The 20,190-nt window shown below is 39.5% G+C and overlaps 1 protein-coding gene across 6 annotated transcripts in view; it reads left to right on the top strand.

The window, feature by feature from the left end:
• Positions 1 to 19,962, top strand: part of DPP8 (dipeptidyl peptidase 8) — a 76,271-nt gene extending 56,309 nt beyond the window's left edge. For 4 of the 6 annotated variants that reach the window (XM_050795938.1, XM_050795943.1, XM_050795939.1 and 1 more), the window contains 5 exons: positions 5,749 to 5,895; positions 7,723 to 7,875; positions 10,002 to 10,144; positions 11,314 to 11,425; positions 15,391 to 19,962. In XM_050795938.1, coding sequence (XP_050651895.1) covers positions 5,749 to 5,895; positions 7,723 to 7,875; positions 10,002 to 10,144; positions 11,314 to 11,425; positions 15,391 to 15,513 — 678 coding nt within the window. In that variant the 3' untranslated portion in view covers positions 15,514 to 19,962. Of the gene's footprint in view, positions 1 to 5,748; positions 5,896 to 6,296; positions 6,485 to 7,722; positions 7,876 to 10,001; positions 10,145 to 11,313; positions 11,426 to 15,390 lie in introns of those variants that run through there. The other 2 variants (XM_050795942.1, XR_007727021.1) reach the window with 2 other exon arrangements.
• Positions 19,963 to 20,190: the final 228 nt, after the last annotated feature.

Genomic DNA, 20,190 nt, shown 5'->3' with positions numbered 1-20,190 from the left:
TCAGGAAACTGCTTTTTGTTAGAGGTTTAATGTATAAATCACTAATTCTTTTTTTTTTTTTTTTTTTTTTTTTTTTTTTGAGATGGAGTTTTGCTCTTGTTGCTCAGGCTGAAGTACAGTGGTGCAGTGTTGACTCACTGCAACCTCCACCTCCCAGGTTCAAGTGATTCTTCTGCCTCAGCCTCCCAAGTAGCTGGGATTACAGTCATGCACCACCATGCCCAGCTAATTTTTTTTGTGTTTTTAGTAGAGATGGGAGTTCACCATGTTGGTCAGGCTGGTCTCAAACTCCTGACCTCAAGTGATCCACCCACCTCAGGCCTCCCAAAGCGCTGGGATTACAGGCGTGAGCCACCGCACCCTGTCACTAAGTCAGTTCCTTAATTTGTAGTATGGACTAGAACTCTGTGTAGAGCAGTGGGGTATTCATGTCAGTAGGTAAATATGTTGCTTTCTATGTAGATAAACTTGTTTGGGAAATAAAATGAAATAATTAAATGTCTTGGTAAATAAAAAGGGTCTTAACAGATATTTTCAGAAAGCCTTGGTAGCCTAATGAATTCTCCCTCTTCATTCTAAAGCTGTATCTCTCAAGCAAATTAAAATATTTTTATCAGCTAGTTAAGGTAACTGTTACACTACTATTTAGCACAGTAAGAAGTTTATACCTTGATTTTCCTTATTCTGGATTAAGTATTAGCCAATGACTGTTCAGTAAATGCTTTGACTATTGGAGTAAAATGTTTTGACCAGGCACGGTGGCTCACACCTGTATTCCCAGAACTTTGGGAGGCTGAGGTGGGAAGATCACAAGGTCAGGAGATCAAGACCATCCTGGCCAACAATGGTGAAACCCTGTCGCTACTAAAAATATAAAAATTAGCTGGGCGTGGTAGCGCGTGCCTGTAATCTCAGCTACTTGGGAGGCTGAGGCAGAAGAATCACTTGAACTAGGGAGTCAGAGGTTGCGGTGAGCCGAGATAGTGCCACTGCACTCCAGCCTGGTGACAGAGCGAGACTCCATCAAAAAATATATATTTTGGATGGGTGTATTGGTTAATTGCTAAATTTTAAAATTGTTTATTCTTGATTATATATCCTACACTGAGCCTTGGAAGAAATTAAAATATAATTACAGTGTTTTCATAATACAATCCTTAAACTCAGTAATACCCTTTATAATTAATAATTATACCCAGTTATTTAGTATCTGGAAATGTATCTGCATACCAAATTGTATGAGGTACCTATAATAGGCAAATTCATAGGGATAGAAAGTAGAATAGAAGTTGTCAGGGACTAGATGGAAGGAGGATGGGGAGTGTTTGAGTGTTTTGTTTCTTTGTTTGTTTCTTTGTTTGTTTGTTTTTGAGACAGAGTCTCACTCTGTCTTCCAGAGGCAGGATCTCAGCTCACTGCCTCCTCCGCCTCCTGGGTTCAAGCAATTCTCCTGCCTCAGCCTCCCTAATAGCTGGGATTACAGGCGTGCACCACCATGCCCGGCTAATTTTTTGTATTTTAAGTAGAGATGGGGTTTCACCATGTTAGCTAGGCTGGTCTCGACCCCCGACCTCAGATGATCCACCCACCTCAGCCTCCCACAGTGCTAGGATTACAGGTGTAAACCACCGTGCCTAGCCAGGAGTTATTAATGGGTACAGAATTTCTGTTTGGGTGATGAAAAAGTTCTGGAAATGGATAATGGTGATGGTTACACAACAGCATGAATGTATTTAATGTCATTGAATTGTATGCTTAAAATGCTTGAAATGGTAAATTTTATATATATTTTACCATAATTTTAAAAATGTTAGCCAAAAATGTTCAATTAAAACAATTTGTTTTGTTTTTTTTTTTTTTTGAGACGGAGTCTCACTCTGTTGCCTAGGCTAGAGTGCAGTGGCGTGATCTCGGCTCACTGCAACCTCCACCTCCCAGGTTCAAGCAATTCTTTTGCTTCAGCCTCCTGAGAGCTGGGACTGTAGGTGCACAGCACCACACCTAGCTAATTTTTATATTTTTAGTAGAGACAGGGTTTCACTATGTTAGCCAGGATGGTCTTGAACTCCTGACCTAAGGTGATCCACCCACCTCGGCCTCCCAAAGTGCTGGGATTACAGGTGTGAGCCCCTGCACCCAGCCAAAACAAAATTAATTGTTTAGAATACTTTATGCAGTACAGTTATGCTTTTTTGCACTTACTGAACAGTCATATTTGAAAGACTATGAGTGAATTTCACCATGTGGTTTTTGAAAAGCTATAGGTGACTTAGGGTGATTTATTGATTTCTTTCTCAAAATGTTCTTGGGAAAAATTCAAATTTGATGAGGCCAGAGAAGAATCTGGGCTGGGTACGGTGGCTCATGACTGTAATCCCAGCACTTCGGGAAGCTTAAACAGGAGGATCACCTTAGCCCAGGAGTTTGAGACCAGCATGGCAAGATAGGGAGACCCCCATCTCTACAAAAAGTAAAAAAATTAGTTGGGCATGGTGGCGAACACCTGTGGTCTCAGCTACTTGGGAGGCTGAGATAGGAGGATTGCTTAAGCCAGGAAGTTTGAAGCTGCAGTGAGCTGTAATCATGTGATTGCACTCCAGCCTAGACAAGAGAGTGAGACCATGTGTCAAAAGAGAAGAAACAGAAGAATCTGGCCAGGTGTGGTGGCTCATGCTTGTAATCTCAGCACTTTGGGAGGCCGAGGTGGGAGGATTACTTGAGCCCAGGAGTTTGAGACCAGCCTGGGCAAGACCCCCATCTTTTAAAAAAAAAAAAAGAATCTGGCATTCAGTTTGCAGGGAGATTTTCCCATGAGATTTCACATGATATAGTGCCCCTGTCCCTTCAACCTCTTGGAAGATCATTCATCTTGTTTGATGACTTCATTTGGGTTAATTATGAAGAGACTCCCTAATATAGGACTAGGTCTTTTTAATAGCACACAATAACATTGTAAAATGTGTTTAAATCTTTTAAGAGTATGATGTTCATGTGGTCAAAACTGTTCTTTGGTGTGTATTCATGTCTAAGGGGAAATCTGTTGAAACAGCAATAGTGTCACAATTCATAACGTGAAGCGAATTACTTTGTCACCAAAGGCAGCAATTTCTATAGGTCAGAAAAGAGTGAAATACAAGAAAAGCAACAGATATTTCCCACTAAAGTTATCAAGGATCAGTTTCTTAAACTCTTCATTATTAACAGCTGTGTTTCTAAGCATTTATTTGACAAGGCTGGGTGAGGTAGCTCATGCCTGTAACCCCAGCACTTTGGGAGGCTGAGGTGGGCGGATCACTTGAGGTCAGGAGTTTGAGACCAGCCTGGCTAACATGGTGAAACCCCAACCCTACTAAAATTACAAAAAGTAGCCAGGCATTGTGGTGCACACCTGTAATCCCAGCTACTCGGGGGCTGAGGCAGGAGAATCACTTGAACCTGGGAGGCTGAAGTTGCAGTGGGCCGAGATCATGCCATTGTAATCCAGCCTGGGTGACAGAGCAAGACTACATCTCAAAAAACAAAAGTTTGTGTAACAGATACTTACAATATTTCCTAGAATGTGCCAGACACTGTTCTGCAAATAAAAATGCAAAGAGATCAGGCTAGATGATAACAGGACACAGGTTTTAAAGAATTGATACTGAAGGAGACTTTTGGATTGCCAGTGCCGAAAGGCAGTATATTTAAGTGTTCATATCAAGCAATTGAGACCATCTTCTATACATGGTAGCAGACAAAGAAGTGAGGTGGGTTTCTTTAAATGTTCATATTTGTGTTCTTCTCTGCCTAGTATTTCTTCTTTCAGCACTCTCCCTTTAAAGACAAATCTTTAGCCAGGTGCTGTGGCACACATATTAATCCCAGCTATTCAGAGGCTGAGGTGGAAGGATTACTTTAGCCCAGGAGTTCGAGGTGAACTATGTAGTGAACTATGCTTGCACCACCACACTCCAGCCTGGGGTACAGAGTGAGACACCATCTCTTAAGTAAATAAATAAATACAAGTACCTTTACCCACCAAACACCCTCTTCCCAAAGTAGAAATGGAAAAAAAAATATTCTCCTATTTCTCTTTTTCATTCATTCATTTAGCAAACAGGTATTAAGTTCCTGTGATGTGCTAGGTACTGTTCTAGGCAGTGAGGATACCCGGTGAACATGTCAGACTAATGTTCCACTTCATGGACCATAAAGGGAAAATAATAAGCAAACATAAAAAGATATGATGGTGAGACCCTATGTCTACAAAAAAAATTAAAAATTAACCAGGCATGGTGGTGCACACCTGTAGTCCCAGCTACTTGAAGGCCGAGGCAGGAAGATTACTTGAGCCCAGGAATTTGAGGCAGCACTGAGCTATGATTGTGCCACTGCACTCCAGCCTGGAGACCCCATCTCTTCAAAAAAAAAAGGTATGATTTTTGTTTGTTAGTTTTTTGAGACAGAGTCTCTCTCTGCTGCCCAGGCTACAGTGCAGTGGTATGATCTTGGCTCACTGCAACCTCTCTGCCTTCTGGGTTCAAGCAATTCTCATGCCTCTGCCTCCTGATTAACTGGGACCACAGGCACTCCCCACCATGCCCAGCTAATTTTTTCTTTTTAGTAGAGACAGGGTTTTGCCATGTTGGCCAGGCTGGTCTCGAACTGCTGACCTCAGGTGATCCACCCGCCTCAGCCTCCCAAAGTGCTGGGATTACGGGTGTGAGCCACCACACCTGGCCTAAAAGTATGACTTTTTATAATGGAAGTTCTATGAAGATTTGCTGGGAAAGGGGATGGCAAGACCTCTCCTGAGGTTACAAACATTGACAAGGAATGAGCCATGCAAAAGATATGAGAGAATAGCATTCCAGGCCGGGCGCGGTGGCTCAAGCCTGTAATCCCAGCACTTTGGGAGGCCGAGACGGGCAGATCACGAGGTCAGGAGTTCGAGACCATCCTGGCTAACACGGTGAAACCCCGTCTCTACTAAAAAATACAAAAAACTAGCCGGGCGAGGTGGTGGGCGCCTGTAGTCCCGGCTACTCGGGAGGCTGAGGCAGGAGAATGGCGTAAAAACCCGGGAGGCGGAGCTTGCAGTGAGCTGAGATCCGGCCACTGCACTCCACCCTGGGCGACATAGTGAGACTCCGTCTCAAAAAAAAAAAAAAAAAAAAAAAAAGCATTCCAGACACAGAAAACGGTAAATGTCAAGTTCCTGGGACTAGAACCAACTTGATAGTGTTGACAATAAGGTTAGAGTACAGTGCACGTGGAGGGAAATGGTATGAGATGAGATCAGAGGTAGCCAAAGATCTCAAGGGACATGTAGACTTACTCTGAAGGGTAATGGTAGCCAGTGGAAGAAGCCAAGCAGCAGTCATGTCTGATGTCTGATGGAGAGGAAAGTTTTTCTTATTTGTCCTTGTAACTGTCATTCGAATAACACAGTTCTTCAGGGTAGAAATAATCAGTTTAGTAACTTTTTATATGGGGTGGATTGATTCACTTATATGTAATTAATATCTAAGTTAGAATTTTAAAGCCTACGGTTGTTCAGTAATTGCCCTGAACTTGAGTGTGAAGTTAAGCAGGAAGCAACATAAACATGAAAAGACTTAAGTTAATATAAAAATAAATGACTTTAAAAATTGCATTTTAAAGGTAAAATAATAGTGAAATTAAGCTTTCTATTTCTTGCAATGCCCTGCCACTCTTGGGTTTTTATATGCTTCCATATGATAAACTGAAGTTGTGTTTCTTCCTCAGGTGCAGTTGGTGAATAATCGGTTTAAAGGAGTCAAGTATTTCCGCTTGAATACCCTAGCCTCTCTAGGTTATGTGGTTGTGGTGATAGACAACAGGGGATCCTGTCACCGAGGGCTTAAATTTGAAGGCGCCTTTAAATATAAAATGGTGTGTGAGCATAAAAACACTTTTCTTTTACAGACATTTACATTTTTCTGGTGCATTGTTTGGTGTGAAACCCTTGAAAGAGAGTTGGGGGAAGGGGCTATGAATGAGTGAATGAGCGTGTATATGTGTTAGAGTTTAGGGGTGGGAGAGAAGATGCAACTTGATGTACACTAGGCTAGCTCATGTCTACCTATATGTAACTTTGGAGAACTGAGATAGAGCCACTTGTACATAGAAATACCCTCTCTATTTTGTATGTCCACTTGGGTAGAATTTAGCACCATTTAGCTTTCAGCATCCTGGACACTGTTGAGGAATTATTGAGATTTGTTCTGTCCTCTGTGAAGAGGGAATCCAACTGGTTAGTGCCTTCCTTGTGACAAGCCTCTTTCTCTCTACAGGAAGCTTTAAATGCTACCTTTTAGAGATGCCCCATGTCCTTTCTGCTGCTTTGGGAAATGATGAGAATCCGATGTTCCTTTTGCACAGTAAGGCAGTTACTGTGTTTGCCAGTGTTATTGGACATGCTGAGTAAGACATGGGGATTTTCTCCCACAGCCAGTTCTTTGACCTTATGTTGTATTCTCATGTAAGTTTTTTTGTTTTTATTTTTGTTTTTGGCTCAGTGAAGTGAGATTGCGTGCACTGGCAGGCCTAGTAATATAGACAAGGTGGTGGTGGTAGGAACTAGGACCTTAAAGAAGTAGTATGTTCAGTTCCTAGAGGTAATATAATAGGGAAATAAGAAGATAGGGCCTCAAAAGCAATTCCTTCTGCTTTACTGCACTAAAAGTTAAAAAGGATAAGTAGGCCAGGTGCATTGGCTCACGCCTGTAATCCCAACACTTTGGGAGGCCAAGGCAGGAGGATCACTTGAGCCCAGGAGTTCAAGACCAACCTGGGCAACATAATGAGACCCCCACCTCTACAAATAAGTTAAAAAATTAGCTGGGCATGGTGGCGCACGCCTGGAGTCCCAGCTACTTGGGAGGCTGAGGTGGGAGGATCACTTGAGCCTGGGAGATTGAGCTACAGTGATCCATGGTCACACTACTGCACTCCAGCCTGGACAGCAGAGTGAGACCATGTCTCCAAAAAAATAAATAAAAAGGAGAAGTAAAATTAATTACTTAAGGGGCTAATTTTTTGTCTTTGGGTATAGGAAGGCTTGTTACAAGGAAGATGCTGACCTCTTAGCAGACAACAGAACAAATGGAAATGGGAAATACCCAAATAGCAAGGGACAGTTTGAGTAGCAATAGGAAGGAGCTTTATGACTAAGTGGTAACTAAACTCTAGGACAGGCTAGCAACAGAAGCTATAGGCCCCTATCTCCAAATAGATTTTTTAAAAATTTGAGGGAGAGGGGGCAACAGAATCTCAGTTGGTAGTAAATTCTAATCTAAAAAAACCTACAGGGCCGGGTGTGGTGGCTCACACCTGTAATCCCAGCAATTTGGGAGGCCGAGGCGGGCGAATCACTTGAGAGGTCAGGAGTTCGAGACCAACCTGGCCATAGTGAAACTCCGTCTCTACTAAAAAATACAAAAATTAGCTGGGCATGGTGGCGCATGCCTGTAATTCCAGCTACTCGGGAGGCTGAGGCAGGAGAATCGCTTGAATCCAGGAGGCGAAGGTTGCAGTGAGCCAAGATTATGCCATTGCACTCCAGCCTGGGTAACAGTGAGACTCCATCTCAAAAAATAAATAAAATAAAAATTAAAAGACCTACAGGTATTTTTAGTAAAAACATTTATCATCTTTAAAAGCACTCTTATGAGACTTTTATTCATCAGAATCAGTGAAATGTTCTCCCTTTTTTGACAGGGTCAAATAGAAATTGATGATCAGGTGGAAGGACTCCAATATCTAGCTTCTCGATATGATTTCATTGACTTAGATCGTGTGGGCATCCACGGCTGGTCCTATGGAGGATACCTCTCCCTGATGGCATTAATGCAGAGGTCAGATATCTTCAGGGTATGTGACTTCCTATTATACTCATTTTTGCAATAAGGGTAGATTTTTCTGTAAATAGAGGATATATAAAAATGTCTATTTCCTGAAGGTTTACAGAGTTGGCAATTTTTTTTGGGTTTTTGTTTTTGTTTTTTTGAGACAAAGTCTTGCTCTGTCGCCCAGGCTGGAGTGCAGAGGCACAATCTTGGCTCACTGCAACCTCTGCCCCCTGGGTTCAGGCGATTCTCATGTCTCAGCCTCCTGAATAGCTGGGATTACAAGTGCCGGCCACCACACCTGGCTAATTTTTTTTTTTTTTTTTTTTTTTTAAAGTAGAGATGGGATTTCACCATATTGGCTAGGCTGGTCTCAAACTCCTGACCTCAAGAGATCCACCCGTGTTGGTCTCCCAAAGTGCTAGGATTACAGGCATGAGCCACTGCGCCTGGCCCACAGTTGGCAATATTATAGAATGTTAGGGTTTGTATGTTTAAGAGCCATGTGAAATGTATATATATCTCGTTTGTTTTTTTTGTTTGTTTTGTTTTGTTTTGTTTTGAGACAGAGTCTCGCTCTTCACCCAGACTGGAGCACAGTGACATGATCTTGGCTCACTGCAGCCTCCACCTCCCGGGTTCAAACGATTTCCAGCTAATTTTTGTACTTTTAGTAGAGATGGAGTTTCACCATGTTTGCTAGGCTGGTCTTGAACTCCTGACCTCAAGTGATCCATCCGCCTTGGCCTCCCAAAGTGCTGGGATTACAGGCGTGAACCACTGCTCCCAGCCTTCAAGTTTTATATGTGTATATATGTGTGTGTGTGTGTATTTTTCTTTTAAACATATATAATGTTTAAACATCAACTGGATAACTAGTTACTGACTGTTTATAGATACGTGCCAAAGAGTATAGGAGATGGTTATGATTAGTAAGGCACATACAACATACCTATTGGATTGTAATTACTTAATTGTTGGACTGCAAGCTATGAGGGCAGGGACCTGTTTGTGCTGTACACCACTGTATCCTCAGCAGTCAAGCCTAATGCTTGGCACATAGTAGGCCCTCAATAAGTGCGTTGAATGAGTGAATTATTAAATGTATAAATGCTTACAATTCTGTAAACAAACTCTTGGAAAAATATACTAGAAGAAAATACATAAGGATGATAATTGTTGAGAATAGGAATTATGAGTATGTTTCTTTTTTTAATATTTCAATAACATGATGTTACTTTACAGTGAAAAGTAATTTTTAAAATTTTTATTTTTTATTTTATTTTTGAGACAGAGTCTTGCTGTCACCCAGGCTGGAGTGCAGTGGTGCGATCTCGGCTCACTGCAACCTCCACCTCTCAGGTTCAGGCAATTCTCATGCTTCAGTCTGGGATTAAAGGCGCCCACCACTATTCCCAACTAATTTTTGTATTTTTAGTAGAGATAGGATTTCACCATGTTTGCCAGGCTGGTCTCGGACTCCTGACCTTGGGTGATCCACCCGCCTCAGCCTCCCAAAGTGCTGGGATTACAGGCGTGAGCCATTGCACCTGACCCTTAATTTTTATTTTTAAGAACAAAATAAGAGTTTTATTCTTGCATATATGTCTAGATGATCTTTATAATAACCATAAATAAATTCTGACTACTCCCATAATTTTCCCGGGCTTGTAGCTGTCAAGAAAATAGAGTATTTAAATATAAAACTATGTATAAGAGCCTTAAAATGAGGCAAATTTTTAGTATATTTCATTTATTGTTTTAAATTCTGTACTGCCAACAGAGGCTTTAAAAAAAAAAGGTGGCTCTTTTTTTACATAAAACTGACAGTTCTCGCACATTTTTTCCTCAGTAGCAGGATGTAGTTCAGTTGTCTTTTAACAATGGGCCCGGCTTTTGTATTTCAGCTAGCCCAGGTTAAAGGTTTGGTATGTAGAATGCCCATGGAACATGAAACTGACTCACAGAGTATCAAATTCTTGACCTTGGCACTTCACTTCAGTATTCTGAGTTGCCTAAGACATGTATGCCCCAGTCGTAAGGCTAAAGCTTAAGGATAATTTTACAGTGTAATTTTGCAGTTGTAAGATCTCACTGCTAGCCACTCTCTTTTTCCAGACCACACTTGACTGTCAATGTCATCTTATGCAGGTTGCTATTGCTGGGGCCCCAGTCACTCTGTGGATCTTCTATGATACAGGATACACGGAACGTTATATGGGTCACCCTGACCAGAATGAACAGGGCTATTACTTAGGATCTGTGGCCATGCAAGCAGAAAAGTTCCCCTCTGAGTAAGTGCAAGCTTTTTTTTTTTTTTTTTTTTTTAATTGAGACAGAGTCTCACTCTGTCACTTAGGCTGGAGTGCAGTGGCATGATCAGGGCTCCCTGCATCGTCAAACTCCTGGGCTCAGAGGATCCTCCCACCTCAGCCCCCGAGTAGCTGAGTCTACAGGCACGTGCCACCTTGCCCACCTAATTTTTTGTATTTTTAGTAGAGTCAGGCAGGATTTTACCATGTTGCCTAAGGTGGTCTCAAACTCCTGGACTCAAGTTATCTGCCCATCTCAGACTCCCAAAGTGCTGGGTTTACAGGCATGAGCCACCGGGCACAGCCTATTCAAGCTTTAAAATGAAGATTATAAATTTTCAATTGTATTTTAAAAAATTATCTTTAATCCTAATGGAAAATTCAAATACTGAAAAACCAAGATGAATATGTTATACTAGAATATCATGGCTGTTTCTTAAAACTGAATTACAGGCCAGTTCATATAATGTTTTTTTTTTTTTTTTTTTTTTTTTGAGATGGAGTCTCGCTCTGTTGCCCAGACTGGAGTGCAGTGGCCAGATCTCAGCTCACTGCAAGCTCCGCCTCCCGGGTTCCCGCCATTCTCCTGCCTCAGCCTCCCGAGTAGCTGGGACCACAGGCGCCGCCACCTCGCCTGGCTAATTTTTTGTGTTTTTAGTAGAGATGGGGTTTCGCCGTGTTAGCCAGGATGGTCTCGATCTCCTGACCTTGTGATCCGCCCGTCTCGGCCTCCCAAAGTGCTGGGATTACAGGCTTGAGCCACCGCGCCCGGCCCATAATGTTTTTTTACAAGTTATATTTGAAGCAGTTGTTTTTGCTGAAAAAAGTTAAGTACACGACTTTCAAGGTGGAAAAAATTTTATGTCTGCCTGAATATATTTTACACATAATTTTTCTGGGGACATGCTATAATTATAGATGTGTTTTAATATTTTAATTATAAATAATTGAACACAAGATCTTTTTTTAATCTTTCATTACATGTGGTATCTGGTTAATATGTTACAAATTTAATATTGAAAATATTGAATTCTTATTCTAACATTGCAGTATCAGGAAGTTAATATGGTTAAGTATGATTAAATAAGTGAAATTGTTTTCCCAAATACTGTACTATTTTGCCTAATCCTGTAATATTTCCATTTCTCCAGACCAAATCGTTTACTGCTCTTACATGGGTTCCTGGATGAGAATGTCCATTTTGCACATACCAGTATATTACTGAGTTTTTTAGTGAGGGCTGGAAAGCCATATGATTTACAGGTGAGTTATTCTACATTTTCTGGTTAAATGCAGTCATGATTAGTGATTGATTACTTTGAAATCTATTAACTGTAGGGTAAGTCCGGATTTTTAGAGTGTCCACCCTCTGCTTAAGAGAACTAAAATAAGAGGCATATTTAGTAGTGCCTGTAGTTGGATAAAAATTAAGATTCTGTTGCAGTCAGGCTGACATATCTGCCTATCAGATTACATGACTGTGTGTCTGTATCTGCTTTCAGTTTGGAAGCATGGAAAAGATGACAGGAAGTCATTCACTGTTCTCCTTTGCTTTTCTTTTTCCACTTTGAAGGGTGAAGATATGCTATTTTGATTTCATGGTTGTAAAAGGATTTTTAGGGCCTGATTATATGGTCTTTTAATTTTCTTTTATTTTACATTGACATTGGAGCAGAAACCAGCAAGTTACCCTCCTCCATTGCTCCATTTATAGATCCTTATTCCAGTTTTTCTTAAAACTATGTTTTACTCCTTAAACAGATTATGTGCACACAAAAATTGAAAAAATTACTTTTTCCTTTTTAACATTTCAGTTGATATTTATGTTTAAACTATGAGATATTTATAGCAGCAATTTTTAAGCTTTTTGGTTTCAGGACACCTTTACCTACCAAAGAACTTTGTTTATGTCGATTATATCAACGAATATTTCTCATATAAGATATTAAAACTGAGAAAAATTTTAAATATTTTAAAATAATAAACTATCAGCCCGGTGCAGTGGCTCACGCCTGTAATCCCAGCACTTTGGGAGGCCAAGGTGGGCGTGGATCACTTGAGGTCAGGAGTTCGAGACAAGCCTGACCAAAATGGAGAAACCCTAAAAATACAAAAACTAGTCGGGCATGGTGGCGCACGCCTGTAATCCCAGATACTTGGGAGCTGAGGCAGGAGAATTGCTTAAACTGGGGAGGCGGAGGTTGCGATCAGCTGAGATTGCGCCATTGCACTGCAGCCTGGGCAACAAGAGTGAAACTCCGTCTCAAAAATGATAATAATAAACTATTACATGTTAACACGAATCACATTTTTCATAGAGAAAAACTATATTCCAAAACAAATAATTTACTGAGAAAAACAGCAATATTTTACATTTTTCTAAGTTCCTTTAATGTCTGACATAATAATAAAGAAGACACTTACATTCTTATGTCTCTTTCTGTACTCAATCTGTTGTGATATGTTGTTTTGGCTAAAGTATGTGAAGAAAAATTTGGCCTCACAGAGTATGTAGTTATGAAATGGGGCCAGGCGCAGTGACTCACGCCTGTAATCCCAACACTTTGGGAGGCCAAGGCAGGCGGATCACGAGGTCAGAAGATTGAGACCATTCTGGCTAACACGGTGAAACCCCGTCTCTACTAAAAATACAAAACATTAGCCGGGCGTTGTGGCGGGCGCCTGTAGTCCCAGCTACTCAGGAGGCTGAGGCAGGAGAATGGAGTGAACCTGGGAGGCAGAGCTTGCAGTGAGCCAAGATTACACCACTGCACTCCAGCCTGGGTGGCAGAGTGAGACTCCGTCTCCAAAAAAAATTAAAATAAAAATACAAAAATTAGCCGGGTGTGGTGGTGCATGCCTGTAATCCCAACTACTCAGGAGTCTGAGGCACAAGAACTGCATGAACCCGGGAGGCAGAGGTTGCAGTGAGCCGAGATCGTGCCACTGCACTCCAGCTTGGGTGACAGAGTGGACTCCATCAAAAAAAAAAAGAAATAGGAGTAATATTTTAGCTTTTTCAGTTAATTGTAGATACCATTCTTTGATACTGTACCAAAACTGGACAAGTGGTAGTTTCTTAAAGGTTGTGGGATTTTGTTTGTTTTTGTTGTTTTAAATATATATATCATATATACTTTTTATTATATATATTTTTAAATTATATATATATATAAATAAATATATATATATACACACACACACACACTTTTTTTTTTTTTTGAAATGGAGACTTGCTCTGTCACCCAGGCTGGAATGCAGTAATGTGATCTTGGCTAACTGCAACCTCTGCTTCCTAGGTTCTATCAGTTCTCGTGCCTCACCCTCCTGAGTACCTGGGACTACAGGCTCGTACCACTATGCCCAGCTAATTTTTTTGTACTTTTAGTAGAGATGAGGTTTCACCATGTTGACTAGGCTGGTCTTGAACTGCTGACCTCAGGTGATTTGAGGCCTTAGCCTCCAAAAGTATTAGGATTACAGGTGTGAGCCACTACACCCAGGTTATATATATATATATATATATATATATATATATATTTTTTTTTTTTTTTTTTTTTTTTTGAGACAGAGTCTTGCTCTGTCTCCCAGGATGGAGTGCAGTGGCGCAATCTCAGCTCACTGCAAGCTCCGCCTCCCAGGTTCCCACCATTCTCCTGCCTCAGCCTCCCGAGTAGCTGGGACTGCAGGCACCCACCACCAGGCCTGGCTAATGTTTTGTATTTTTAGTAGAGACGGGGTTTCACTGTGTTAGCCAGGATGGTCTCAATCTTCTGACCTCGTGATCCACCTGCTTCGGCCTTCCAAAGTGCTGGGATTACAGGCATGAGCCACTGCGCCTGGCCTAAATATATTAAGAGATGGGTGTCACTAAGTTGCCCAGGCTGATCTCAAACTCCTGAACTCAAGTGATCCTCCCACCTCAGCCTCCCAGAGTGCTAGGATTGCAAGCAAGGTGAGCTACCATGCCCAGCCAATGAATTTTTTGTTGTTTTTTAATTTTATTTTTTTCAATTGAAGTCTTACTATGATTCCTGGGCTGGTTTCAAACTCCTGGGGTCAAGCAATCCTCCCACCTCAGCCTCCCAAGTAGTTGAGACTACAGGGAATGGGCTCCTGCATCTGACTTAAAGCTAGGTTTTAGTGTGGAATCTGAAGTGATATATATAAACTTCATATTCTGTTATGTTAAAGTGTGGATCTTATACTTCAAATGGATCTTTTACCATGCATTAGCCATCTGGAAAATACTGGCTCACTGTGTTATTCCAGTCTTTCAAATGTTGACGCCTTTTATTGTACAATATTTTAAAAATCACATATAGTTATATTACCACTGATCTTATCAGAAAAGTGTCTAAGTATTGGGAAGCTCATTAGTTAATAGTAGTAGATGCAAGTTTTCCAAAATTCTAACTCAAAAGCCCAGATTTTATCATTGGCAACAAATACTGTCAGTGTTGTCCGTGAAGTGGCCAACTCCATTCACTTTTGAGAAAATATTTACTGGATACCCTAAATAACCATAGTTGTCAGTCATTCTTTGAAGTTAAAAATGGAGTTCCATTTAAAAAGCAGCAGTTCAGCTTGTGACTCATTCACACTAGTACTTTTCCTTGAGACATCCTGTAGCACAGGTGCTTTATGCATTCCCATTTCATAAACACAGAATATTAAAGACTTCTACTCAAAGGTTGTAACTTAATAAATTCTAATTTTTACCGCTACTTAATTGAAACTGACATTTTTCTTTTTATTGGAAGTGTGTGGTGGTGAGGAATATTGTGACTTCTAGTGCAGTTTAATGATAGTGCCTTGATTCATGCTACCCAGCAGTTTTACTCACCTTTGCTTTTGCATCATCACTGTAAATGCTGGCACAACAAGTAAAGGCAAATAATGTCTTTGTGTTGTTCTAAAAGTAGTTTCGACCGTTTGTATCCGTTGAAAAGCTTTCAGAGACCTCTGAAAGTCTATAGACCACACTTAGAGAACAAACCATTGGTCTACAGGTAAATCCATCATTAAGCCTAATGTTTAATAAGGAAATCATAAGATGAGGAGAGGAGCGTTTAGATACGATTTATTCTACAATATTGCATAGAGGCTGTGATTCATATTATTAATCCTGTTTAAAATCTCTGGAAAGCTTTGGAAGAGGATGTATCACTAAATTCTTTTTTTTTTTTTTTTTTTTTTTTGTATCTTTATTTTTTGTTGTTGGTAAGATCTATCCTCAGGAGAGACACAGCATAAGAGTTCCTGAATCTGGAGAACATTATGAACTGCATCTTTTGCACTACCTTCAAGAAAACCTTGGATCACGTATTGCTGCTCTAAAAGTGATATAATTTTGACCTGTATAGAACTCTCTGGTATACACTGGCTATTTAACCAAATGAGGAGGTTTAATCAATAGAAAACACAGAATTGATCATCACACTTTGATACCTGCCACGTAACATCTACTCCTGAAAATAAATGTGGTGCCATGCAGGGGTCTACAGTTTGTGGTAGTAATCTAATACCTTAACCCCACATGCTCAAAATCAAATGATACATATTCCTGAGAGACCCAGCAATACCATGAGAATTACTCAAAAAAAAAAAAAAGCATTAACACCATGTATTCATACTACCCTATTTTCACTTTTAATAGTATTATAAACTTCATGAACTTAATTAGTGTATTTTTACAGTATACTTTTGAGTTTGTTAAAATATGATATTAGTGATTGGTTTGGTTCAGTTCCAGAATCTCTGACTAGTTACAGATTTGATAGCACTTAAATGTAATTGAATAGCTTATGCTTCATTGCTTGGGCATATCCAGCATGTTATGAACTAATAACTATTAAACTTGACTTAACCAGTCATTCATTATTGATTTTTCAAGGATAACTTAGTGGCCTCCTAAAGACACTTGTTTTGGCACTGACCAGTTTTTAGCCAATTTAATCTGTATCTAATATAAATAATTCTCATTTTTCTTTGATGATATTAACGGAGTGGGCTTTTCCTTTTGCATAAAGGCTAGTAACTGTATATGTAGCATGGATTTAATTAGTCATGATACTGATAATTACAGGCAGAAAATTTTTAAATGATTAGAGCTTAAATATTTGCAGGCAAGTTTTTTTTTTGTTTTTTTGTTTTGTTTTTTTTTGTTTGTTTGTTTTTTTCCTTTAAGAAAAGGAAAAAGTACACATTCACTAGAATTCTTCAGAAAATGTAGTGGTGCCAGTTTCCTTTTAGAATTTCCTTATTAAAATATTCTAGAATTTTAAGGAGATTGAAGGGAATCACAGTGGGGTGGGGAGTCCTGGGTTTGGGAAATGACAGAGAGAAGAGGTGGTGAGGGCCTGATTAAAAACTAAGCAGAAGTAGTTTTAACAAAAAGACTCAGGAAAATGTTTGGAAACTGAAATTTAAACAACTAGAGTATTAAGGAAACCAGAATCAATAAATCACTGTCTTGCCAGCACAGCTACAGAGTAACATGATTCAGGGGAGGAAAAGTTCCTTAGAGTTATTTTTATAATTCTTTTTTTTTTTTTTCTCTTAGGTTTAGAAATCCTACACATTTAAACTTTATCCTTTTAAAATTATTTGAACATAATTTAGATATTGTAAGCTTAAAATACAAATGTTTACAGATAACCTCTTTACCATAAACTAATCCCTGGCAAGCCATGGCTCTCTTTTTTTTGGTGTTTAAAGCCTATAAACAGTTTTCTTGAATGATCATGAACTTTTCTTGGTTTAGCACTAGGATTTAGCTATGAAGAGAGCTCATAGGCTTTCAGGTGCTAATTGAGATCTGCCCTGTTAGAGTCTTGGGGTGCTAGATTGGTCACGTTGACACCGGTGGCAGGGAAGGCATCTATGAATTTGATGCTTTTTATCACACACTTCAGTGTTTAGAAAGTTATTACCAATACTTTTAAACAACACTCCAAGAAAATTTGCTGTATTTCTTTCTCATCACTACAGAGAGAGTAGATTTCCCCATAGAGAGCACAGCCTTCATTAGTAAGGTTGGTGACTACTGGTAAGAGGTGGACTTCATTGACACCAAGTGGGAGGTAGGGAAAGCCCAGAAATGGCAGGATGACATGGTGGTTCTGTCGTTGGGAAAGGTATTGGGTTTTGCTGTTTGTGTTTATACTGTATAATAGATACCACGCTTTTTCTTATTATCTGTATGTGTATTGCTTTTCATGTTTGATATTTTCCCATGCCAAGATTTGTTTATATATATTTTCAATGTTAAATTAAATTGATTTGGGTAACTTTCTTCCCCAAGAAAGTATTTTCCCCTTTAAGTATGTATCTGACTGTGGAGGGTGTTTTGTTTTGTTTTGTTTGGACTAATTGGCCTCAAAGGATCTATCCTTATATGCAATATACAATAGAAATGGTATACAGTAGCTTTTAAGCAGCTACTCCATTGAAACCTTTCACACATTAAGACTGTTTCTTCAAAATGGCATCTTTTATTTTACCGAAACAAACTTAGAAAACTTCATGTACTCTTGAATTCACCGGTGTTTTCCTTTTGCATGTTGCCTTCTTCTTTCCTCCTATCATAAAGAATGTTTCTATTATCACTCCCAGTCACTTAAATGCCATTCTGCTTCTTTAGCGGGGAAAAAATACCTGAATGAATTCACTTACAGAAAGACAGTTTGACTGAATTTGCTTTTTACAACCAGTGTGGAAAATATCATAGTCAATTGAGGCAATCAGTAGAAGTCTAACTAAAAGTTTGTACCCCTTAAGTGTGGGTAACAGCTTAAACGGCAAGAATATATAAAAGTAGCAACAGTTTAGTGGGAGCCAAAAAGCACTAGGTTACATAATATCATACTGTGTTTTTAAAGACTTGATAAATGTGTACACTTGAACAGCCATCAAGAGGGATACTTGAGCATTTTAGAGTAGTGGAACTCAAAATCTAAGATTCATCTGGGATACTTACTAAAAGAAATGTAGAGTTTTGAAACTCACTCTTAAAAATATGTATTCCCAGGCTAGGCATGGTGGCTCACACCTGTAATCCTAGCACTTTGGGAGACCAAGGCGGGTGAATCACTTGAAGTCAGGACATCAAGACCAGCTTGGTCAACATGGTGAAACCCCATCTCTACTAAAAATACAAAAAAATTAGCCGGGCATGATGGCGTGTGCCTATAATCCCGAACCTACTCGGGAGGCTGAGGCAGGAGAATCGCTTGAACCTAGGAGGTGGAAGTTGCAGTGAGCCAAGATGGCGCCACTGTAGTCCAGTCTGGGCGACAGAGTGAGACTCTGCCTCAAAATAAATAAATAAATAAAAATTTGTATTCCATTGATTTAGGTAGACACCAGGAATGTGCATTTCTGACAAGCTTTCCACGCGATCCTACAGTAAGTCATCTATGGACTACTTTAAGAAACTCTTCTATAGAGAATGGAGTTGGATTAATAATAGGTGATTTTTTACACTGGACTGATTCACAAGAACCTAAACAGTAGTCCATGAAGCTGCTCATCTGTGGTAACTTGTTTGGCCCTTCTCACTCTGAAAGCAGCAGGAGGTGTTTACTTTGTTTCTATCCCGTTTGTCTGGAGATTAATTTTGGAATAAAAGTTTTTCTCTTTATGCCATTCCTGGTTCTTTTCCAAAGCCTCATACAAGAGGATTAGGTCACAACGCATGCATTACCTTTTTAAAAAATGCAATGTTGATACCGAAGCTTAATTTTTTCTTTTTTTTTTTTTTTTTTTTTTTACTACTTGTTTTATTCCTTCCACATAGTATAGCCCACCTTTCTATAGCATAGTTCTTTCAGGTGGAATGATTCCTATAAGATTTCTCATTATTAAATCATGCATTTTCCAAGATGGAATCAATCTTTGATTTAATCTAATCTAATATTCTCATTTGTTAGAAGAACAACCTACATGCTAGAGAGAGAGGAGGAAATATACCCGTGACCACACAGCCAGTTAGTAGCCAGTTGGTGCTGGACTCCAGCCAGGTGTCCTGCCTCGTGGTAGTTAAATGATATATAGAAAAGGTAAATTTTTAAAGAAATATTTATTAATATATTTGTATAAAACATTTTAAAGGTAACCACATAAAAATGGTTAATTTTTCCATTCCAAAGTAAATGCTAAGCATGCTTATTAATGAAGCAGTACTTCTAATTAGTATATGACATTCTGAAGTTAATTAAATTCATTGCACTAAATGTGTCTTCCTTGGTATAGTGGGGGATTTGAGGATTGGAATATAGAGTAGAGTGCTTGCTTAAGCCTGGGAGCCCATCTTATAGCTATTTGATGTAAGAAAAGAGACATGGCCATTTCTAAACTATATAAGGTGAGTGTCTATTCCCAGCAGATATAAAGGAGAAAGGAAACTTTTTTGACTCCCACCTTCCCAGCCTCACCTATCCATCTTCCAGCCTCAAATATGGAGATGTTAGTGCAAGGTGCTGGGCTCTAGGTAATCATTTCATAAGTCCTTTACAGGTAAAGAAAAAGTAGTGTTTGTATGTTTGTTTTTAAGTAACCCCAAAACAAATTTATGTTGTATTCAGCAAAATTGGAGTTCAGGTGGTTAATTTTAGAACATAAAGTGCCTGCTGTTTTAAGCATTGACTTGTATAAAAAGAATTGCATGTCTCACTCCAGTAAGCTTATGGGTTTTCTCATTTTTAGGTATATGGCTTTTAATCATGTAAAGTGAAACATTAGTTTTGTTGCATTTTATTACAGGTTATTTGTTGCAATAAAGATGCTGCTGAAATTAACTGATTTAAATGTTCCTTTTTCTCCCATTTGCCCATGGGAAATATACAACCTTGCCTTGATTAGTGACAACTGTGGAGTGACTAATACACATGAACAAGGTCATGTGCTTGCAGTGGAGAAGAGAGACTGCAGTATGAAGGATTACATTGGGGGTTTTAGTATAAACACTAACCAAAATGCATCCAAGCCTAATGGGAGGTGTGCAGAGAACTGCTTTCTATCTGCAA

This window comes from Macaca thibetana, chromosome 7, assembly GCF_024542745.1.
Source record: "Macaca thibetana thibetana isolate TM-01 chromosome 7, ASM2454274v1, whole genome shotgun sequence".
In the NCBI taxonomy this organism is placed as follows: domain Eukaryota; kingdom Metazoa; phylum Chordata; class Mammalia; order Primates; family Cercopithecidae; genus Macaca; species Macaca thibetana.
Note: the sequence above shows the minus strand (reverse complement) of the source record. Positions and strands in the feature narration are given on the sequence as shown.